The sequence below is a fragment of the Salvelinus sp. IW2-2015 genome, linkage group LG36 (assembly GCF_002910315.2).
Source record: "Salvelinus sp. IW2-2015 linkage group LG36, ASM291031v2, whole genome shotgun sequence".
Classification (NCBI taxonomy): Eukaryota; Metazoa; Chordata; class Actinopteri; order Salmoniformes; family Salmonidae; genus Salvelinus; species Salvelinus sp. IW2-2015.
The window spans coordinates 33789961-33814598 of NC_036875.1; the positions used below are offsets into that span (position 1 = coordinate 33789961).

Sequence of the window (24638 nt, forward strand, 5' to 3'; positions counted from 1 at the left end):
CATGATTTTTTACGATGTTGCCAATTTAGACATTGTGGCTATGCTATCTAGTGGAAAGCCTTACAACCACATGTCTAAGATTTAGATGGAGGCAGGTACAGTCATATCCCTGGTTCTGTATCAGTGTGTTTTTCTCTCCTTTGTCTCAGCTGAAGTACAAGGAGGTATATGAGAGGAGCAAGGCCCAGATCAACATGGACCCTAATTCCTTTGAAATCCGCGCTGCCAAGGAAGCCTACAAGAACATCAGCAATGTGAGTCTCTCTCTCTTCCAGTACTCCTCGTCTCCTCCTATCCATTTACCTCTGAACACCACTTCTGAATGAATGAATGAATGAATGAATGAATGAATGAATGAATGAATGAATGAGTGTATTAGTGAATGAAGTTGGCTTGTTAGGGCCAGGCGTTATACCTGATGTTTTCCACCCTTCTGAAATGTTTTTTCTTGAGGCAGACCCTTCACTCACTGTTCTGTTCCTGTATGATTTGTCTCCTTCCAGCTGGACTACAGGAAGAAGTACCAGGCCACCAAGAACAAGTGGATCTGGACCGTCGACAGACCTGACTTTATCCAAGCTGCCAAGGCCAACTTCCAGCAGAGTGATGTGAGTCATGCACTACAGACCTTAGTTTGTTTGGATGTTTGTTTGGATGTATTTTAGCCCACAAGGGGGCTCATCTTCTAAGAGTCCATGAAAAACTATATGTAGAAGAATACAATCCTAAAAACAGTAGTGACTTAGATGACTTAGCTACACACATAACAAAACACCGGCCCAGGTTTCTATACTGATTCCTGACATGGCTCTTCTGGTCTAACCGGTGCTGCATGTGTTGCTGTCCTCAGATTGAGTACACGTATGACAAGGAGATGATGAAGGGCTGTGTGATCTCCATCGTGGACGACAAGTTAGCCGTCCTGGCTAAGATGAATGCTGACTTAAGCAATGTGAGTAGTTGTTCCTTTACCTGCCACCCACCAATCAAAATAAAGCTGTTCTATTCTATTCTGACACATGGAAATGAAATCTGAAGGTAAAGAAAAGCCTGTGTTTATTGTGGTGCTTTGTTCTGTCCACCAGGTGAAATACAGAGAGAAGTATGAGAAGGCAAAGGGTCAGTATAAGACTGTTCTGGACACTCCTACTAACCTTCATGCCAAGTCAGTGCGCATTCTGGCATCTGAGGTAAGAAACAGAAAACACCAAACACATGACAACTACAGATACTTACTGTGTAATGTTTATTACTGCCAATAAATGACTTTCCTTACTAACCTACAGTATAGTTATTATAGATAGATCTTAAATGTCATAATGAGAACCTTCATTTATGGATGAACGAGGAATTTGTCACAAAATATCTCAAGAACACTTGTTATAATGAATGTAACTGTACAGTATGTTAATGTGGTTTGTACGACGCCCAATCAGATTCCAGTCTGACACTAGTCCTTGGTTTTCTTTCTGTCCTCAGAGCAAATACAAGCTGGCTGGCAAGATGGAGCAGCAGACCGGACAATTCACCACTCTGCCCACGACCCGTGACACCATCCACGCCAAGGACATGGGCAAACTGGTCAGCGAGGTCAGTCTCCCCCATACCAGCTGTTTAGTTAGAGCTGGAATACAGTCCTGAACCTTAATTTCCAGATTTCTCGCACAAAGTGAATGAGACTTCCCAAGACTATACAGTCCTGAGCCATTTGTTACCTTTGACGTCTTTGTCTCCGCTGTTCTGTCCACAGAAACAGTACAAGCAGAAGTTTGAGAAGGAGAAGGGCAAGTCCAAGTACAATAACATGAGAGTGCCTCCCGATGTGCAGCACGCCATGGACGTAGCCAAGAATCAGAGCAATGTAAGTCAGTCACATTCCTCTTCTATAAAAAGACTGTACTGTATATCTCCTATATTAAAGACATTCAATAGTTCATGCATGTTTTATAGAATTGATTGTTATTAATCAGTCAGTCTATTAAATGCAATAATAAAGCCCTTTTTACATCAGCAGTTGTCACAAATATCACTCTTTCCTCTCTCTCCATTTCTAGTTTGCCTACAGGCAGGAGGCTAAGGCCAAGCTCAACTACACCTCTGTGGCTATGAGCCCAGACATCATGAGGGCTACACAGGCCTCCAAGCTCGCCAGCAATGTGAGTGTTTAGTACACAGTGAATAGCCTACACAGTGGCGAAGCCTGTTAGCCTGTTTTGCTAAATTAAAGGGATTTTGTATTTGTTTACCTCTCTGAGATGAATATTCATGCTGTTGTTTACATTCTCAGCATGACGCCATCAAAGGCATCAAAACAAGTCATATCACGACAGTCTGTCTGTGCATTACCCACTGATAGTTTGTCAGAGGGGTTGGGTTAAATGCGGAAGACACATTTGGGTTGAATCCATTCATTTGTGAAACTGACTAGGTATCCCCTTATCCTTGTATTGTCCAGTCCACTCATGGTTTGTATATTGTGTCTGGTAGATTGGCTACCGTGAGAAGGCTCGCCAGGAGGCTGCCCATGGAGGTTCCCTGGTCCACCGTCCAGACATCGCTCTGGCCACTGCGGTGTCCAAGCTTAACAGCCAGGTACGGTCATCACCAAACCCTCCGAGTCTGAATCGACCAGTTGTTCCCTACACCTCAGGCTGTTTTCAATGCTTTTATTCCCCTTTATTTGATTATGTTTGTCCCRTCTCAGTTCATTTTTCTATCATTTCATTGTCAGTTATTTTCTGCTGTCAGAAAATATTTTCAGCTTTATTCACTGTCTCTGAAGATGTAAATTCAGCAGCCCAGATGACATGCCTTTCAGTTCAGCTTCCTGGAGATCATGATTGCTTCATAGAGATCTATACAGGGGCGTAACTTTCACTGGGGACAGGGAGGACATGTCCCCCCAACATTCTGAAATTGCATTTTTGTCACCCCTGGAATGTGATACAAACGTAGGCAACAGTGTGATTTAGGACCATGCGGACGCCTCCGAGCGGTAGGGTAGGCTGTTTGGAGTGTTTATCCGAAAGGATAAAAAAAAGTTTTTTAAATAATACTTAAAAAAAAGTGATATCCCCCCACTTCTAAAACCAAAGTTGCGCCCCTGGATCTATAGTATTGCTATAGTATTTGCTCAGCTGTCCTAGCTAGTCTGTAGCATAGGTAGTAGTGACCTTCCATCCATTAGGTGCTTCTTTTGCCACCCTGCATAACTACCCATGTTACCCATGTCCTATTCTGTCTTTGTGAGCTCTGACTGTCTCCTATTCTCCATAGAGTTACAGGTTAATATACTCCCTATAGTCCTCTCCATCTCCTCTCCATAGTTACATGTTAATATACTAGTCCTCTCCATCTCCTCTCCATAGTTACATGTTAATATACTAGTCCTCTCCATTCTCCTCTCCATAGTTACATGTTACTATACTCCCCTTCATACCTGTACTACCCCTGTATAGCCCTCTCCCTTTCCTCCATATACTTATATTCCTCTCCCCTGTACTGTCTCTCAGCAGGCAAAACTGTGTTGTAATGCAGAGTTGTAGTGTTGTTACAGTATTGAAACGACATCATTTCAAGCAGTTTTGCCTGCAGGGTCCATCCCTCCCTCCCTAATCCCCTGTCTCTACTTGCTCCCTCCATCCTGTCGTGTCTTTGTTTTCTCACCCTGCCGTCTTACTGCTGCTTTGTAGGAGGAGTTGGAAGCCAGGCCCTCCCTCCACGGAGCTGCTTCCATCGATACTCCTCAGAGCCGCCACCTTAAGAAAATGAGTGCCCTGACTAGTAATGTAAGAAAGGAATAACTGAGACCCTGGGGCGGGGACCAATGGGCTGCAACTTCCTGCAACTTCCTGTCTGTGCCTTGTGACTTCTTTTCTCCTTCTATTCAATGACTCACTGATTGATTGATTTCTGGGAGTGTTTGTTGGGGCACCTCTGCTTCCATAATTCAAGAGGACATTTTTAAATTTCTGTTATGATTTGATCATTTTTCCTCCCTTTTTCCTCCATTTTCTTGTTTTCATTTGACCTTCTTTGTATGTCTCCCATCGCAAGATTCGCTGGTCGCCAAACATAGACAAGCATGGTGATGCAATAACTATTTTCCTAAAAGTCAATGAAAAATATTAAATAGATTTTTATTTTTTTAATTCTGAGTTGGATCAACATGTTAAAGGATAAATGTCTGAATAGCCGGGACATGTAGTCAATGTCTCGGTCTGATGTGGTATGACCCCTGCAGTGATACCGTGCCATGGGCTTATTGTTGTTGCATCATTCTACAGAATTACAGAATTATCTCTGTGCTATGAGGACTGTGTACATCCTGTATCAAAGCTTATCTAAGGCATCTTATTCACAACTCGTTGTGTAACAGTAGGAGACAGAGTTGACCCCTATGAGAACCATTTTATTAGTTTGCCAGAAGTTCTGTCACTGCCTTTTCATTTGGAGCATATTATAATTAGAAGATTATTTTGCTCATTTCTTTTGGATTTACACACTCCTCATTCCTCTCTCTCCCTCTTTCTCTCTCCCTGGTGTTTCTCTTTCTCTATCTCTCCCCGATGTTTCTCTCTCCCTGGTGTTTCTCTCTCTCTCTCTCCCTCTTTCTCTCTCTATCTCCCCAATGTTTCTCTCTCTCCCCTTTCTCTAATCTCTCCCTGGTGTTTCTCTTCTCTCTCTCCCCGAATGTTTCCTCTCTCCCTCTTTCTCTCTCTATCTCTCCCTGGTGTCTCTCTGTCTCTCTCCCTGGTGTTTCTCTCTGTCTCTCCCTCTTTCTCTCTCTATCTCTCCCTTGGTGTTCTCTCTGCTATCTCTCCCTCTTCTCTCTCTATCTCCCCTGGTGTTTTGCTCTCATATCTCTCCCTCTTTCTCTCTCTATCTCTCCCTTGTGTTTCTCTCTATCTCTCCCTGTGTTTCTCTCTGTCTCTCTCCCTCTTTCTCTGTCTCTCTCCATCTCTCCCCGGATTGTTTCTCTCTCCTCCCTCTTTCTCTCTCTATCCTTCCATGGTGTTCTCTCTCTCTCTGTCCTTTGTCTCTCTTCCCTCTCCCTTTCTCGTCTCTCTCCCTCTTTCTTTCTCTCTCTATCTCTCCCAGGTTGTTCTCTCTCTCTCTCAATGTTCTCTCTCTCCTCTTTCTCCTATCGTCTCCCCGATCGTCTTCTCCTCCCTCTTTCTCTCTATCTCTCCTCTGGTGTTTCTCTCTCTCCCCTTTCTCTCTATCTCTCCCAGATGTCCTCTTTCTCTCTCTATCTCTCCCTTGGTTTTCTTACTCTCTCTATCTCTCCCTGGTGTTCTCTCTTTCTCTCTATCTCTCCCTGTGTTTTTTCTCTCTCCCTGGTGTTTCTCGCTCTCCCTCTTTCTCTCTCTATCTCTCCCTGTTCTCTCTCTCTCTTTCTTCTCTCTCTATCTCTCCCTGGGTTCTCTCTCTCCTCTTCTCTCTCTATCTCTCCCTGGTGTTTCTCTCTCTTCTCTCCTTTCTCTCTCATCTTCTCCCCGATGTTCCTCCCTCTTCTCTCCTATGCTCTCTTGGTGTTTCTCTCTCTCTCTTCTCATCTATCTCTCAGTGTTCTCTCTCTCTCCCTCTTTCTCTCTCTATCTCTCCCTGGTGTTTCTCTCTTCTCCCTCTTTCTCTCTCTATCTTCTCTTCCCTGGTGTTTCTCTCTCTCCCTATCTCTCCCTGGTGTTTCTCCTCCTCTTTCTCTCTCTCTCTATCTCTCCCAGATGTTCCTCTCTCTCCCTCTTTCTCTCTCTATCTCTTTTTTCTATCCCTGGTTCTCTCTCTCCCTCTTTCTCTCTCTCTCTCCCTGGTGTTTCTCTCTCTATCTCTCCCTGGTGTTTCTCTCTCTCCCTCTTTCTCTCTATCTCTCCCTGGTGTTTCTCTCTCTCTCCCTGACTTTTCTTCAGCTGGTTCCTCTACTGATTAGGAGTACCTCAGACTCTCTCTGCAATGGGATCCCAGCATCACTTTCTCCCTCATTTTCTATTTCTGACTACCATATATACTGTTCCAACAGCCTATATATGAAGTAAATGTTCTGTGTGTACATTTGTTTCCCATGCCTGTTATGTCTTAATTGCCTTCTGGGGTTAGTTTGCTCATTGAAAGTAAAATGTGTTATACCCACAGATACATTATATCAAATTAGTCCTAGAAGGCAACCTATGGTTTTTGACTTCAAATGGTTATGCTTTATAACAAGGGCTAATAACAGAGTACAGTAAGGAGTTACATAGATTCAGAAATTCTGAATTTGGATCCCTCTAAAATCATTGAACTAACCATGAGCCCTTTTTATATTATGTGACCGAATACTGTATTCTGGTGTACTGTTTTTCTCCTCGTTAATCCTACTCTCTCTGGGTCTGATTTTATTGGCTTACCTTCCTCACAGACACAATCAGACTGAGACTAACACACACACTGCCGTATGATATCCCTCCAGGTGCAGTACAAGGCCAAGTATGACAAGGAGAAGGGACTCAGGCCAAAGTATGACATGAAGGAAAGTGTTGTTTACAAGACTCAGAAGGATGCACACCAGCTGGCTAGTGAGGTACGTGTTGCACTCACCCAAGTAGGAGTACCACTCTTTTAATATGATAAATACTCATTCAGACTAAGAGGTCTTTACTCACAGGTGTTTATCAAAGATATACCAAGCAACCGGGACCAAGTAGTTCATGAGATGTACTATAGAAAACTCTATAATAATATATCTATATAATAATTACACTATATTATAATGATTTATCTATTTAATAGCTCTCTATAATACGATGATGTTCTTCTGTCTGTCTTCTCATCTCACAGGTGAAGTACAAGGGCGACCTGAAGAAGCTGCACAAACCTGTAACCGACATGGCAGAGTCTCTGTCCATGCAGCACAACCTGAGCACCAGCAAGCTGTCCAGTGACGTAAGACAATCTCACATAAGCCCTTGTACCACCGTCTTGAATCCCGGTAGTGTCATCATCACCATCATCCCGCGTTGCGTAACAACCGCCTTCTCAAAAACCAACCGCCTCGCCACGGCAACTCTCCAACCAAGTCATTCCATATCATTAGGAATCACTGGCTCTGCCTAGCTCTCTCCCAGCAGGCACATCTGGTTGTAATGACGTCATTTCAACCAGTTTACAACCAGAAATTGTTGGAATGACGTCATTTCAACCAGTTTACAACCAGAAATAGTTGGAATGTAGTTGTAATGATGTCATTTCTACCAGTTTACAACCAGAAATAGTTGGAATGTAGTTGTAATGACGTCATTTCTACCAGTTTACAACCAGAAATAGTTGTAATGTAGTTGTAATGACGTCATTTCTACCAGTTTACAACCAGAAATAGTTGGAATGTAGTTGTAATGACGTCATTTCTACCAGTTTACAACCAGAAATAGTTGTAATGTAGTTGTAATGACGTCATTTCAACCAGTTTTGTCCTGCTTTGCTTATCTAAGCTATAGTAAAACACAGATCAATAGTGAGTTAATCCTCAAGGACATCATCTGGTAGTGACCCTGACCCTTCTCACCTTTGACCTACAAACTTCCTCACATAACCCCTTGTTCTCCCAATACTAGTACTAGAACCTGCTGTAACCTTCTTTTCCATGTCTTTTTTCATTAATCTATGGTCTAGATTAGTCTTTTTCACACATCGTCTCTGTCTAGCATGTTATCGTGTGCAGAATTGATTTCTTCCTCTTTTCTTCATAAAAATCTAACTTAGTATATCATAACTTAGTCTTCTATAACCACTGACGCTCAGAACTTTCTGCCTCACTCTCTTTTTTTTAGTTTTCTTTCATTTCATTATTTTATTCCTTTTTATTCCCGCTCCTTAACTTTTTATAAAACATTCTTAAAAAAATATATATATATATTTAAATGGGTAGCATTGAGTGAGCTAACGACAGTGGCTCTTTTTCCCTACGCCATTGTACTGAGCTGTTTACTGGGCGCTGATTCCCTCTTAGTACCAGTACAAGAAGAAACATGAGGACAGTAAGGGTCACTACCTCATGATTGCTGACTCACCAGAACAGCTTCATCACAAGGAGGCTTCAGAACTACAGAGTCACGTAAGTGGGCCAATGTATGGGACGACCAATGAATCAGTCCTATTGGCATCACCCGGTTTTAACTTCCTGTGTTTGAGACGTCAACTTCCTGTTTGAAAATCATCTCTCCAATATTACAATTCATCATGCGACCTGCGAATCTAAATTCTGAATTCTGAATTCTAAATTCTGTTTCTTCTCCAACCTGTAAAATCATGAAATAGTGGAACACTTTGAGACATAATGAGTGTTTGTATTGTTGACTTGCAAAAACAGTTTTACTGGAAGTGTTGGTTGGGCTGTGTGTTATTATGTAAGTGATTTTTTTTATGAATCCACTCGTCACACCATCATTAAACCTGAGAGGTTTATACCGCAATCCTTATAAACTGGTTCCTGTGCGTCCATTCTGTGTGGAGTAATTTTGCCCTCTGGATTAGAAGGGAAAAATGAACTTCCCCTGGTTTAAGTGGAAACGATATCTGTACCAGAATTCACCATATTGAAACAAATCTGTGTCATAAACCCTGTTCTGAAGACACCTTGTTACACTGTTATGGTGTTATAGCCCAGTTGGTATCTTTTAGGCCTCAATGGTAACCTTAAATGGCCTATTTAGTCATATTTATTCAATAAAGTAAGTCAACTTTATTCAATAAATACATTTAGAGACTATGATATTGTGAATATATTTGTCTGACTCCTGTTTGTCTGACAGGTGAAGTACAAGGAGAAGTATGAGAAGGCTAAAGGAAAGGCCATGCTGGACTTCGAGACCCCCACCTATGTGACGGCTAAGGAAGCCCAGCACATGCAAAGCGCGGTAAATAGACATATCGTTTCAACCCAATATCTAACTGTTGGTTCAAATAACCATTTTACTTTGCAGTTTGGAGTTTCGCTGATGCTCAGAAGAGAACACGGAACACTCAACTGTTTTTGCCTGACAATGTATCTGTACTGTATTTCTGGGGTGGTATTTGGAGATTCTGTAGACTGTTGTGTGTTCTCCATAAGTGTTACTACAATGTCTGTGAACTGTACTTTCGCTATGTGTAATTTGATGTGAAAGGTAAGCACTGGCACTAGCGCCTATAACAGATTTCTATGGCACTGACACATGATGTACTGTAAGTTCAGAAATCCAAATGTTCCTCTGATGATCCAGGGTTAAGGTACGGTACTGGATGTCTGTCTGGTAATCATGTTTCCTTCCTGGTGCACAGATAGACTGATGCAAAACATAAGACTTGCCATACTGCGTGGATTTAATTTAGGGAACATGTTTCAACTATTGACTGCTGAAGAAGACTTGGCTCCTTACACAAAAGAGCACTATTATACATGCACAAACACAAAAAGGTTTCAAATATTATATTGTGTGTACAAAAACACTACCCACACCAGAGGTATACTGTGGTAATGCGTAAAGCAATACACCCCTGATTTGTTCTTAGTAAGAATATTGAGGTGAAGCTTGCATTGTGACTGTGGACTTACTACACTTGGATGTTATACGTTGTAGCTCAGCTGTGTCTGTCACTTGTCTTATTTTTGTGGCTAATAGAAAGACTATCATAAGGAATATGAGGAGTCCATAAAGGGAAAGAACCTCTCAGGCTTGGAGTTCACCCCTGCCATGTTACATGTCAGACATGCCACCAAAATAGCCAGCGAGGTAACGAACGGGCATTTACCACCTCTTTCAACTCCTCATTCTTCTTCTCCTCCTCCAGTTCCTAATTCCCCTCCTCCTCCTCCTCCTCCTCATCCAGTTCTTCACTCTCCTCCTCATTCTCCTCATTCTCCTCCTCCTCTTCACCCACCCCTGGTAATCGTACTAAGTCCCTCACAACCACCACAGCCCTCCTTCTTTTAATCCCACTTGTGACTTTTTCTTAATTGTTGTGTCCCACCCAGGTTAGATGTGGTCAGTTTGCATGGTTCGCCACCTGAAGATAATACACTCTATGACTATTACACATAATAAATACACACTTTTCCATGTTCATAGTACCATAGTAATGCTGCGTGACTATTTTAGTTGTAGAATTTGTTTTATTGTCATGTCTGCGCTGTCATCTATGTTGACATCCTGATTTGTTTAGTTCCCTCCATCCAGTAGGATACTACAGGAGGTTTGGTGCAAAACAACCATTCCCTCCATCTAGTAGGATACTACAGGAGGTTTGGTGCAAAACAAACCATTCCCTCCATCTAGTAGGACACTACAGGAGGTTTTGGTGCAAAACAAACCATTCCTCCATCCAGTAGACACTACAGGAGGTTTGGTGCAAAACAACCATTCCTCCATCTAGTAGGACACATACAGGAGGTTTGGTGCCAAACAAACCATTCCCTCCATTAGTAGGACACTACAGGAGGTTTGGTGCAAACAAACCATTCCCTCCATCTAGTAGGACACTACAGGAGTTTGGTGCAAAACAACCATTCTCCATCTAGTAGGACACTACAGGAGGTTTGGTGCAAAACAAACCATTCCCTCCATCTAGTAGGACACTACAGGAGGTTTGGTGCAAAACAAACCATTCCTTCATTTAGTAGACACTACAGGAGGTTTGGTGCAAAACACCATTCCCTCCATCTAGTAGGACACTACAGGGGTTTGGTGCAAAACAAACCATTCCCTCCATCAGTAGGACACTCAGGAGGTTTGGTGCAAAACAACCATTCCCTCCACTAGTAGGACACTACAGGAGTTTGGTGCAAAACAAACCATTCCCTCCATCTGTAGGACACTACAGGAGTTTGGTGCAAACAAACCATTCCTCATCTAGTAGGACACTACAGGAGGTTTGGTGCAAAACAAACCATTCCCTCCATCTAGTTGGACACTACAGGAGGTTTGGTGCAAAACAAACCATTCCCTCCATCTAGTAGGACACTACAGGAGGTTTGGTGCAAAACAACTGTCCGCATTTGTCTGCTTTGTCCATCTGGTTTTTCTGTCTGGTTTGGCTTTTTAAATGAACCCTGTTTCATGTGTTTGTTGTGCATTATGCCCTAATGAAATGTAGGCATGAGTGCTTTTGACAAAGAGCCTCATGAACAAACTGTCTTGTACCAAATATTCTGTGGGAATTTATTGTCCTATTGTCTGATAAAATGGGATTGTTTTTTTAATCAGGCTGCTTACCAAACTCACCAATGTTTTTCCAATGTCTAATTTAATAAGTCTATTGGTCATAATACTTATTGTAAAAAAAAAAAAAAAAAAGAATAATGTCCGATTTGGCAACTCAATATTTGTCTATACATGCCAACCAAAACCAGAACTGGTCTGTCATAATCTGAAGGCGAGACTTGGTGGCTTTGAGCGGTACTACCACCTGAGCCTTTACCGTACCGTGTCCTGTCTGTGTGCCCTGCCTGTGTTACCCTGCCTGTCTCTCTGCAGCCTCTCTATTCTTCCTTCCGCCCCATAGAGAGATTACAGGAGGGATCTAGAGGAGGGGGTGAAGGGTAAAGGGCTAACTGTTTTTGAGGAAACTCCTGAGCTTTTGAGAGCAAGGAACGCCACTGCTATCCTGAGTCAGGTAGGACTGCTACAGATGGAACAGGCTTCTTCTCTAATCCCTCGCTCATCCCCCTCTTCCTCTGCTTCTTCTCCTCCTCCTCTTCCTGCTTCATCACCTAACTAACCAGGCAGCTGATTGGTTTTCTTCTTGGCTCTGGCTAATGACATCACTAATGTGTTTTCAACGCAGTTGTGGAGCTAATAGTGTAGTTCCCCAGGTTAACCAGATAATATGGTGTCTGAAACATCTTTCACTGAGATTCACACTAAACCTTCTTCTGTCTTTCAGCTCTGAGTGGACCCTTCCTGTCTCACATCACTCTCCCTCACTTGTAACTTAATCCCTTTATCTGTTCCTGTTGGTTTGTGATGCTAAGCTCTCTGTTCACGGTTCCCTAGGAGTCTCCTTAATCATCCCCTTAGCTGAAGATGTTTTAACCTGTGACGTTTCTGGTTCTGCAGCCCCTAAACCAATGTGACATAATATCCAGTAGTTATTTTGAATACTCACTATATAAATAGTATTGTGTTTGACTTGACTGTGTGTAATGTGGCTGTTTGCAGAAAGAGTACAAGAAGACATTGGAGACAGAGATCAAGGGCAAGGGAATGTTGGCATTGGCTACAGACACGCCAGACTTCATGAGGGCTAGGAATGCTACAGACATCCTCAGCCAGGTCAGTGGGACTGGGTTTTTGGGCCAAGACACCCTTGTTTTGTAATATGTGCATTAAGTCCAGTAATTTCAAAAAGCATAATACATTATAGCCATATTTTTTTAGGTGATAACTACCAGAGAAGCAGTTTGTTGTAACCTAGAAGCTATTTCATATTGTCCAACTGTCTTCGTTATACCTGAGTTGCTGTATAGCTATTTTACATGTAATGAATGCACACTATAATCATAACCACTTTGTTATGTTCATTGCCTTCAATACTGTAATTGTGTACTGTACCAAGAATACTGAACAACCACTCTCCATCAGTGCATGTAGATGTTATTTAACAAAGAGTGTGTTTCTGAGCTGCAGTTTGTGTCCCTCAGCAAAAGTACAAGCAGACTGCTGAGGCGGACAGGGCTAGCTACACTAGTGTTATCGACACCCCTGACATCCTCCACGCACAGAATATCAGGAACATGGTCAGCCAGGTAAGAGGAATGCTACAAACTACTATGGATGTCTATTATTAAAAGTGTACGTAAACACTTCATAAACTATGTAGATACATTTTGCATCGATTTGATTGATATAGACTCATTTGCTTTGAATAAATTGCCATTAGAGTTGAATGACCAAGCTCTTATGTGACGTCTCTCTCTCTCTGTGTACTTTGTCCCAACAGAAAAAGTACAGGGAGGAGGCTGAGAAGTGCATGTCTCACTATGTGCCCGTCCTGGACACCCCTGAGATGATGAGAGTCCGTGAGAATCAGAAGAACTTCAGCACTGTAAGTAGAAGCCTTTTAAAACTCTCCATTCCATTTTAGAACCTTCTGTTTTAGAACCCTCTGTTTGGAACCAAGGCCTAGGTTCCAGGTCTCAGGTTCACCATGTCCCCATGTCAGTCAGTGGCAGCAAGGTGTCTCTCTGTTCATCTTCAGTGTCTTGACTTCAAAGTATCACCTTCAATACTTTATATACATGTATATGTTCATTGTTTCTTTATGGACATCTGTTGTGTTGTGCTGTCTGAACTAAAAGAAACCAGCAGCATATGGACATTATGTTTATTATCTAATTACCGATTCAGAAAAGCCAGGCTCAAGACTTTTTATTGTCGTTTGAAAGTACAGTAGCTAATTTCATAATTTAGTTTACACTGAAAAAATATATAAATGCAACATGTAAAGTGTTGGTCCCATGTTTCATGTGCTGAAATAATAGATCCCAGAAATGTTTCTTACGCCCAAAAATGCTTATTTCGCTCCAACTTTGCGCACAAATTTGTTTACATCCCTGTTAGTTAGCATTTCTTATTTGCCAAGATAATCTATCCACCTGAGAGGTGTGGCATATCCTGAAGCTGATTAAATAGCATGATCATTACACAGGTGCACCTTGTGCTGGGAACAATAAAAGGCCACTCAATTTTTTTTTTTTTTACAGTTTTGTCTCACAAGCCGCCTCCAACCTTGTTTTAGAGAATTTGGCAGTACGTCCAACCGGCCTCACAACCGCAGACGTTGTGTGGGCAAGCGGTTTGCTGATGTCAACGTTGTAAACAGAGTGCCCTATGGTGGCGGTGGGGTTATGGTCCGGGCAGGCATACGCTACGGACAACGAACACAATTGCATTTTATTGATGGCAATTTGAATGCACAGCGATACCGTGACGAGATCCTGAGGCCTATTGTGAGGCTCATTTTTTTAAAGGTATCTGTGACCAACAGATGCATATATGTATTCCCAATCATGTGAAATCCTTAGATTAGGGCCGAATGAATTTATTTCAATTGACCGATTTCCTTATATGAACTGTAACTCAGTAAAATCTTTGAAAATGTTGCGTGTTGCATTTATATTTTTGTTCAGTATATGTAATAACAGAATGGCTTATTAGATACCGTTGAAGTCGGAAGTTCACATACACCTTAGCCAAATACATTTAAACTCAGTTTTTCACAATTCCTGACATTTAATCCTAGTAAACATTCCCTGTCTTAGATCAGTTAGGATAACCACTTTATTTAAGAATGTGAAATGTCAAAATAATAGTTGAGAGAATGATTTATTTCAGCTTTTATTTCTCATCACATTCCCAGTGGGTCAGAAGTTTACATACACTCCATTAGTATTTGGTAGCATTGCCTTTAAATTGTTTAACTTGGGTCAAACGTTTCGGGTAGCCTTCCACAAGCTTCCCACAATAAGTTGGGTGAATTTTGGCCCATTCCACCTGACAGAGCTGGTGTAACTGAGTCAGGTTTGTAGGCCTCCTTACTCGCACGCGCTTTTTCAGTTCTGCCCACAAATTTTCTATAGGATTGAGGTCAAGGCTTTGTGATGGCCACTCCAATACCTTGACTTTGTTGTCCTTAAGCCATTTTGCCACAACTTTGGAATTATGCTTGGGGTCATTGACCTTTTGGAAGACCCATTTGCAACCAAGCTTGAACTTCCTGACTGATGTCTTGAGATGTTGCTTCAATATATCCACATAATTTTCCATCCTCATGATGCCATCTATTTTGTGAAGTGCACCAGTTCCTCCTGCAGTAAAGCACCCCCACAACATGATGCTGCCACCCCCGTGCTTCACGTTTGGGATGGTGTTCTTCGGCTTGCAAGCCTCCCCCTTTTTCCTCCCCAAATAACAATGGTCATTATGGCCAAACAGTTCTATTTTTGTTTCATCAGACCAAAGGACATTTCTCCTTTCTTGTTAATGCGTCTCCTTCCTGAGCGGTATGACGGCTGCGTGGTCTCATGGTGTTTATACTTGCGTACTATTGTTTGTACAGATGAACGTGGTACCTTCAGGCATTTGGCAATTGCTCCCAAGGATGTACCAGACTTGTGGAGGTCTACAATTTTCTTTCTGAAGTCTTGGCTGATTTCTTTCGATTTTCCCATGATGTCAAGCAAAGAGGCACTGGGTTTGAAGGTAGGCCTTGAAATACTTTCACAGGTACACCTGCAATTAACTGGAATGATGTCAATTAGCCTATCAGAAGCTTCTAAAGCCATGACATCATTTTTGTTTAAGGGCACAGTCAACTTAGTTTATGTAAACTTCTGATCCATTGGAATTGTGATACAGTGAATTATAAGTGAAATAATCTGTCTTTAAACAATTTTTGGAAAAATTACTTGTGTCATGCACAAAGTAGATGTCCTAACCGACTTGCCAAAACTATAGTTTGTTAACAAGAAATGTGTGGAGTGGTTGAAAAACAAGTATTAATGACTCCAATCTCTCTTTTCTTTTCTTGATGTTTTTGTTATTGGGAGACATGTTAACTGCACTTGTGCTCTTTTCCCTGTAGCTTCAGTACCAGACAGACCACCTTAAAAACGTAAAAGGCAAAGTGTCGTCAATAAAGGAAAGCCCTGAAATTCTTTGTGTTAACGAGAATACAAAAAATTTCAGTTGGGTATACCTACTGCTCCATGAGTATTTAAAAATATATATATGTTTCACCTTTTCTAATAGCACATTTTCACTTCTTTCTTTTCCTCCCCTTTCTTATTACCCTTATTACCCTCTTGAACTGATAGTGAGAGATTAATCATAGCCAAACTTGTGTTTCTGTATTAGGTTAATAACATTTTTAGATTTTAGACCTCTGGTTTGAGCAATGTCATTATGAAATACGGCATATGGTAACACTTTGAGGCAACAGGTTTAATGCTTTAATACTCGTAATGTCATGTGTCATCTAGAAATTGTCTTCTTTCTGGTTTTTGTCTGTTGTAGGCCTAGCTGTCTTTTCCCTGTATTTTACCCATGCACAAATCACTCAACCAACCTCTCAACTGATAGAACAAAGACTCACTACTGTTTTCCTCCTCTTACCGTTTAAAGATTTGGTACAAAGAGGACTTTGGAGGAGGAACAGCTCTGTCAGACACCCCAGAGATGGACAGAGTTAAATGCAATCAGACAAACATTAGCACGGTACACTATAGGGTGACCCTGCCTGTCTTCACTCAGTCTACGCTTCCATGCCATAGGCTCCATGTTGAACCCCCCCCAGATCTCAAATTTAACCAAAAAAAACACCATATAATGTTTTAATCTCTACATAATTGCAACCATTTTTTCTTTTCACATTTTCAACCCCGTTTTGCAGAGTTTGTGCTAATCATCAGAACATTAAAATAATTAATTAACGTTACATCTAAGATCTGTAATAAATTAAACCAAATATCTACCTTTCGTTCGCACAGAGGTTCCCTAGTCAGTTCATAGTGTTATATAATTTGCAGTATATTCTGTAAAAGCAAAAGCACTTAACTGCTGTTGACATGCAATGTAAATGTCACAACTGTGTTATCTACCTGCTTTATGCCAGCTGCATTCTCACTGTCTTCAGTGAGGCCATCGTCCTTGCTGCTGCTGCTGTATGCGTGTAGTGTACGTGTAGTATACATGTAGTGTACAGTACGTGTGCTTTATATTTGTTATCTGTCTTGCTTTGTCTCTGTCTCTGTGTTTCTCATGGAACCCCTAGAGTAGGTCAAGGACTCGTTGTGTCGGGGCACAGCCATCTCAGACCTACCGGGGGTGAAGAACGTTCGTGAGATGCAGAAGAACATCAGCTCGGTATTAGAGTTTCTATCTAGCCCCGCTTAATTTCCCAACCAACAAACTCCCAAAAAACTCATACCTTCTCTGTCATATGACCCCTAACTGACCTCCAATAATGCCCCCTAAAGCATCAGTGGTTATTCTCCTGACCTTTAACTTCTGTGTGCCAAGATGAAGTCTAGCACTTCAAAATAACTTAGCGGTACAAAAATAACTGTCCTCCAAACTAAAGCCCTAAATAGATTCATCCCTTGTTTGTTTTCTTGGTTTTCTATTGGTTGGTTTCCTACCAGACAAACAAATTGCCTTTTGCTTTTTCTTCTCCATTTTTTGTTTCTATTAATCTTCATCATATAATGTTTTTGTCTTTTAATTCTATTTCTTCAGTTTTCTTTACTGAAGTGCTGTGAGATTTTGAAACGGTAGTCTAACTATAACCCAAACCTTTGCATGCATTTTATGGCAGCCCTCATACGTTTACCATCTCCTTAGTTTTTATTTGAGTGGGCAATAAACCCTGTTTTTGACTGGTTGTCTCTGTGTTACTGTTTAAAGATTCAGTACAAAGAGGAGCAGCTATATCAGACCCCCCAGAGATGGACAGAGTTAAACGCAACCAGCAACACATTAGCATGGTACAGGTTTTTATACTGTCGTTCTTTACCCTCCATCTACCATCCATATAGTTCTACAGGGGCTTGATGATCAGGAGCAGGACAGGAGTATATCAATCATTGATTCATCCATTTATTGATTCATTTATATACTCCTGTCTGTCCTGCTCCTGTTACGCAAGCCCATGTACAACTCCAACCCCACTTTAATTCCCTGTCCAACCCTTTTTAGTCTTACCCCAGCCCAAAACCTATATCTGTTAAAAAATGTCCTAATGTAAAAATGAAGCGTACTATAAGTAGACAATGATTTAAAAATAGAATATTAAAACATGTCAAGTTCTCTGGTAACATGAAGCCACAATATGTTTAAACAATATGTTGGTGGCGGAACCCCTCCCTGTGAGTACATGCATATATCTAAATAGTCTATATTATTTCAGAAGAGGTGTATGATCCCAAAATATTTTGCTGAAGTTGCTGCTGTGTCCCATGTGTTCAATCTAGCTTTATTCTTCTGCATACGCTCTTGTCCCTTGTGCTATTAACGGTTCAATGTCATTTGTAGCTACAGTGCTTCCTGTAATCTGTTCTCTGCTGTCCGATGTCTCTGGTTCACAGTTGCTCTCTCTGTGTGTGTTTGTCCATTGTGACATCACCTCTCTTCTGCATGGGACCATAATGCTGATCTGATGGGTAGATAAAGTACAAGGACTCGTTGTGTCGGTGCACAGCCATCTCAGACCTACCGGAGGTGAAGAGGGTTCGTGAGATGCAGAAGAACATCAGCTCGGTACTAGAGGAAACCAATGCCAACACGTGTTTCTGTGTTTTTCACTGTTTAGTCGAGATTTGTGCGTGATCCTCCCTTACCTCCTTAAACTGTCTTCTCTATCGGTTCAGCCCTTGTCATCAACAATCAACCCTGATCCTAATACAACACATCATCCTTCTCCATCCTTCCTCGTTCCTTTCAATCTATCCTTCCACCTTCCGCCCTCAGTAAATCATCTTTGACTCCCTTCATTCTAACCTCAGCTAAAACACCCTCTTCAAAATTACTTCCTCACATTTTGAGTGTTTTTGCGTAACCTTTTTTTAATTTGTATCTCCACAGCAGCGTTCTTCCTTTAAGATGTGTGCTATTTATCTCCTGTTTTAGTGTGGCAACTAACATCCTTGCCATGCTGTGGAGGCTGGGATGTTTTAGTGTGTGTTGGTGTGTGTTGGATTGTGTTGTTGCAGTGTGTGTCTCACTGTCCCCTGGGGGCTGTGCTTCTGCCCTGTAGGTGTTGTATAAGGACAGTTCTGCCAAAGGAACGCCCCAGGTGTTCACTCCAGAGATGGAGAGAGCGAAACGGAACCAAGAACAGATTAGCTCGGTACACCAGCCGTCCTCCAGGACCTGTGTGCCCCTTTAGATCCCTTTAGAACCCACGTTAACCCTCTCATCTAACTCCCTCCTGTTCTTCTTCTGGCTCTAGTTAACCTCATTAATCAGATCTACAGTAGTCATCCTCTGCTCTCCTCATCTATTTGTATATCATGGCTAACCCTCTGCCTTGTTATTGAAACTAGTCAAGTCCTCCTTTTCCCCTGGCTTCCTCCCACTCCCAACACCCCAATTAAGGATTGGAACACACCCTCCTAACTCCATTATGAATTGGGACACGCCCTCTTAATCCACCCCCACTCTGAAGGTTTGAATCTCCCTGCTAATATCGTCTGAGGTCCCAATAATAAGCCCTTCTCAGAGTGACCCTATCTGTTGTTGTTGTGCCACATTCTGTCACACACAGGTTCAGCAGATAAAGGGGGTTAACTCTGGTGCTGACGTTGTTCCTCTGCTGTCCTCTCTGCTGTCCCACAGGTGCTGTACTCTGACAGCTTCCGTAAACAGGTGCAGGGCAAGGCTGCCTTTGTGCTGGACACACCTGAGATGAGACGCGTCAAGGAGACCCAGCGCAACATCTCTGGAGTGAGTCAATTGTTTTTGTAGATGTTATAATATCTCTTGTAGGCTTGTAAAGAGTATTTTTCTTGTAATAACACATGCCAGACAAAATTTCTCACATTCATAATTCATACCCATGTAAAACCATACCACTAAAGTTGAAATATTGTCTTACCACTGGGTCCTTTATTAAAAAGTAATAACAAATGCCATACCAAGTTGATTACTCATTCCCGACTGATATAAAACCATCCCACGGCTCTCTGTCCACCAGGTGAAATACCACCAGGACTTTGAGAAGAGTAAGGGCAGCTTCACTCCCACCACCTCTGACCCCGTGATGGACCGCGTGAAGAAGAACACCCAGGAGTTCAGCGACATCAACTACCGTGGCATCCAGAGACGTGTGGTGGAGATGGAGAAGAGACGCGTGGTGGAGCACGAACAGGAGACAGTCACCGGTACACACACACACACACACACACACACACACACACACACACACACACACACACACACACACACACACACCAACACACACACACACACACACACACACACACACACACACACACACGCTGTGCCGAGACCCACAAACACCAACCAATTATTCTACATCCATTTGATCTATGTTGTAACAGCCGTTCTGTAAAACCTGTCTGTTCACCCTCAGATCTGCGTGTATGGCGCACCAACCCCGGCTCTGTGTTTGACTACGACCCTGCTGAGGACAACATCCAGTCCAGGAGTCTGCACATGATGTCAGGTAAGAGAGAGAGAGAAGCATCACACCTGAACAGCATAATCCACAGGAAACTCTTTGATTTGGCATATAAACATCTATAATCATTTATAAGCATTATGATTTTATTCATAATGGCCTAGTCATTCAATATAAAGTGCAACCAATATTTGTAGGTTTTGTTGAACCCTGACCTTTGCCCTCTGTGTGACAGTCCAAGCCCAGCGTCGCAGCAAGGAGCACTCCCGCTCCACCAGCGCTATGAGTGGTGTTGGCGATGAGAAGTCTGAGGTGTCTGAGGACCCAGCCCACCACGTGTCCCTGTACAGCAACGGCTTTGCTACCACCTCCATGGGTAGGTCTACTGTAGTAGGCCCACCTCACACAATCACAACCCAGTTCAGATATCACACCATCAAACCCATAGACACTGAGTGTACAAAACATTAGGAACACCTCCCTAATATTGAGTTGCACCGTCTTTTGCCCCCAGAACAGCCTCAATTCGTCGAGGCATGGACACTACAAGGTGTTGAAAGCGTTCCAAAGGGATGCTGGCCCATGTTGACTCCAATGCTTCCCACAGTTGTGTCAAGTTCGCTAGATGCCTTTGGGTGGTGAACCATTCTTGATACACACAGGGAACTGTTGAGTGTGAAAAACCCAGCAGTGTTGCAGTTCTTGACACAAACCGGTGCGCCTGGCCCCTACTACCATACCCTGCTCAAAGGCACTCAAATATTTTGTCTTACCCATTCACGCTCTGAATGGCACACAAACATGTCTCGATTGTCTCAAGGCTTAAAAATCCTTCTTTAACCTGTCTCCTTCCCTTCATCTACACTGATTGAAGTGGATTTAACATGTGACCTCAATAAGGGATCATAGCTTTCACCTGGTCAGTCTGTCATGGAAAGAGCAGGTGTTCCTAATGTTTTGTACACTCAGTGTAGATGGCAGACCTTTATATTCAAGTATCGTCAATACTTGGTACAGTCAGTGCCCTGTTCCCAGCTCGCTCTGGTAGAAGTATCTATACCTAAGGCCTCATTCTAACTGTGACAGCTGACTAATGTCTTTCCTATCTGCAGGTTACACACACACCAAGACCGTGGAGCTGCAGCAGAGGTCTTCCTCTGTAGCCACACAGCAGACCACCGTGTCCTCTGTCCCCTCCCACCCTTCCACCACCGGGGTGAGTACTGTACTTTGACTGTACCAGGCTCACAGGACATAGATCATTACCGTGGCAACCAGTCATCGTTGATGTTACTGACTGTGAAACAGAATTAGATTGTATTGCCTCCACATTGAGAAGGGAGATGCCAGAGAAACAGGGAGGCGTGTTGGAGTTTTGGGCAAATTTCCTTTTGGTGGGGTTGCTGTGCACTACTCACTACCATGTTCCAAAAATGTATGATAGTAAGCTATCCGTGGCTTTCTCTATATCAGCTGTCATTACTAAAACATTTTTTGTCCCGTTCAGAAAACTGTGCGTGCCATGTATGACTACTCCTCTGCCGACATGGACGAGGTCTCCTTCAAGGATGGTGATGTTATCGTAAACGTGCAGTCCATCGACGAGGGCTGGATGTACGGCACTGTGCAGCGCTCAGGGAAGACTGGCATGCTGCCGGCCAATTACGTTGAAGCAATCTAAAGACAAGTCCCACCCACCCCTCCCCCCGGAGTGGGTGAGACACATCCACCTGGCCACCATCTACGGCTGAATCTGTCGCTTCGTAAACCTGTTATATGTGTAGACGATCGCTTAGATTAGATTTTTGTAGCTGTAGTATACATGCAATTCTTGTTGATGCCCGTTTCCCAAGGCCCTGTGGATGTGACATGAGAAGCTGAAATGTATAAATACCTATATAGACTACTGTAGAAGAACATTCATCATTTTCCAAGACCTTGTCTTGAAAGAACAATATGACGAAAAGCCCATTATTTTGTAAATTGCAGACAGAACCTTATTTAATCAATGTCGGTTAAATATTTTTGAAAAGCTTTACTGAAAGTTAATTTTCACACAAAAACAGATGAGCTTACATGCGACGTATATGGACGATAGGAAAGTGTAATGTATGGAGAGAATAAAGTTGTTTAATCACCTAAAACCACAAGGGGTTGATGAAGAAAAGACGTAACCAGGGGTCTGTTCCTGAGGATGTAACATTACAGAACGTTCAGATAAGAATATAGTGTAGAACAGATATGATTGGCTAATAGAGCGGACACGATTCCCTATTCTTATTTCTATCAGCGAGTTTCACCTCCCTGAATACACCCGTTTGAGAAGCCTCTTCCCTCCTGAAGTAGCCGAAGGCTGGTCACTCATTGCATGTGTTTCGTTCCCTCGTCTGGGGGTAAAGGAAGTAAAATACCTTCGATCAGTAGATAATAAAACACCAACCTGCTGCACTACTGAGGTCTTGTGTTCTTATTTCTCTACCTTGTGGCCTCGCTACATTACATATAGTTCAAGCCAGACACCACTTTACGCAAGCTGCTAAAGTATATTGACAAGCTGAAGCCGAGTCAGTTTTTTAGGGAGCTGTTTTATTGACAAAACAAACCCTACCCTGGAGGCAGGTAATGTTGTGGCCTGGACATCTATGACAGCCTCAGTACTGGCATTAAATCATGAATTCAGAACAGAAGTACATTGCCTTATGCTCACATACTGTATACAACTTCCCATACATCCAAAGAACAACACTGTGATACAGCCTCCGTCTTTCAAACCTTTATTTAAATACATAACGTAAAAAGTGCCATCCTCCTGACCACAATGTATCGTTAAAATATCACTTCCTGGTATAGCCAATCAGACAATGCGTCGCTTTCACTCTGTTGCCATGACAACTAATCGCCACCACTACTTTTTTAGCCTGAACTAGCATTTATAAAATGTCGCCATCAGAGAGGACAAGGAAAAAGGCCAAAGAAAACAGGAGTTTAAAAACACAATCCAAACAGATCCTGGTGGACTTGTGGTGTAGTACTTGGTTAACTCTTAAAAAAAAGATCTTAAGAGTCGGAGTGTGAGAGGGGAAACCTTGATTGGGGTTTGAAGTCCATGGGGGCTGGGGGGCCCCGGCCCCCACATAAACAAGACCTCTGTAAGAATTCAAACACCCAATGTGCCGCCCCCCACAATTGTCAATAGGCATCTTCAAGAGACTTCACGTGGGGCATTCCCAAATGATGTAATCCAAACCCTGGGACTGTATAGTGTTTGGATCAGGGTCCGCTGTCTTTGTTCTGAGCCAGTAGTCTGCTCTGCAGCTGCACCACCACAGTCCTCATCATGCCTCCCAGCTGATCATGGATCTGAACCAGCTGGTCAGAGGAGCAGTGGCTCAATCCCTCCCCAGTCAGATGAGCCGCCAGAGACTCCACCTCCAACAGCAGACCCCCCTCAGCAGTCTTCTGGTGGTCAGGCCTGCTCTGGTCCGGTCTCTCCTCTGGATGCTCCTTGGACACTGGCTCATCCAACAACTCTGTGACTACAGAAGGGAACATCATGCATGATAATCATCTATGATATTGAGTTCTGTTCAGTGAGCTGAATTAAATACAGCTTAAATTTTTTTTAGGTTTATATAAAAAATGTATTTGTGGCAAGTTCAATTGAGCAATTTCACAGCCACTTATTCTCTTACTGCACAAATTTGCCTTTGGCTTTGGGTCAACACAGGTTAATTGAACTCACCTAGAGCATCTCCTGGAGTCTTGTCCTCTTCCTGGTTCTGAGGAACAGTTGGTTCCTCCAGCTCAGATGTCATCTTCTCCATCTCCTCAAAACTCTTCAGCTCATCACTACGGCCCTTCCGCTGAAGCAGTGACAAGGTGAAACGATCCATTACAGAACAAATAGATAAACCACCTGAACTGTGCCCATCTCTACAATAATTAACCGCGTATGACAATTATCATTAACTGTGTAACACAAATATCTCATTTGCATTTTCAGAAGGTAGGAAAAAGTCACAGGTTTTAAGTTTGGGCAAAATACCTGCTGTTCATGGTATATTTTAAGTGCTTTCTTCACATTAGAAATCTTTGGGGAACGAATGGGAAGGTTCTTGATTTCACTTGGTGTGAGAGCACTGAGGTCTCCAACAGTTTTGATATTCCGGGCTCGCACAAGCTGGCCAAAGCCACGAGGCCTGAGGATAAATAATGACAGAATATGTTAAAGCAGCTATCAGCAGTAGAAGGAATAGCAAAACACCCTCCACACTCGTTGTTTCGGTAAAAAGCTGAGGGACGGGACTGGAGAAATGTAACACGCAAATTCATAGAGCTATGGATGCAAGGACTGACCTTCCATGATATCAAAATGATTGTTTGAACCATGTTTTGAGGCTATATAGTGTTTGTTCACAAACATTGGAGAAAAACAAGCTTATATTTTGGGTTCTCATGGAGTGTGACAGTTGAACTAAGCTCATGGGGCA

General features: G+C 42.5%; 2 protein-coding genes across 2 annotated transcripts in view; one reads left to right on the forward strand and one right to left on the reverse strand.

Annotated features, from left to right (window-relative positions):
* The window catches only part of LOC111959502 (nebulin), a 96419-nt gene extending 73823 nt beyond the window's left edge, over positions 1–22596 (forward strand). The window contains 29 exon segments of the mRNA XM_070437765.1: positions 150–254; positions 504–608; positions 851–952; positions 1086–1190; positions 1480–1590; positions 1751–1861; positions 2055–2156; positions 2488–2592; positions 3693–3788; positions 6449–6559; positions 6817–6921; positions 7985–8089; positions 8787–8891; positions 11515–11625; positions 12171–12284; positions 12653–12757; positions 12952–13056; positions 15595–15702; positions 16134–16238; positions 16794–16875; positions 17403–17494; positions 18174–18266; positions 18763–18855; positions 19344–19451; positions 19702–19888; positions 20101–20193; positions 20384–20524; positions 21261–21364; positions 21656–22596. Coding sequence (XP_070293866.1) covers positions 150–254; positions 504–608; positions 851–952; positions 1086–1190; positions 1480–1590; positions 1751–1861; positions 2055–2156; positions 2488–2592; positions 3693–3788; positions 6449–6559; positions 6817–6921; positions 7985–8089; positions 8787–8891; positions 11515–11625; positions 12171–12284; positions 12653–12757; positions 12952–13056; positions 15595–15702; positions 16134–16238; positions 16794–16875; positions 17403–17494; positions 18174–18266; positions 18763–18855; positions 19344–19451; positions 19702–19888; positions 20101–20193; positions 20384–20524; positions 21261–21364; positions 21656–21829 — 3183 coding nt within the window. The 3' untranslated portion in view covers positions 21830–22596.
* A 310-nt stretch (positions 22597–22906) lies between these two features.
* LOC111959271 (telomere-associated protein RIF1) overlaps positions 22907–24638 on the reverse strand; it is a 34102-nt gene continuing 32370 nt past the window's right edge. The window contains exons 33-35 of the mRNA XM_070437726.1: positions 24194–24347; positions 23891–24011; positions 22907–23684 (exon numbers count right to left, since the gene is read on the reverse strand). Of these exons, the coding sequence (XP_070293827.1) occupies positions 23419–23684; positions 23891–24011; positions 24194–24347 (541 nt within the window). The 3' untranslated portion in view covers positions 22907–23418. The remainder of the gene's footprint in view (positions 23685–23890; positions 24012–24193; positions 24348–24638) is intronic.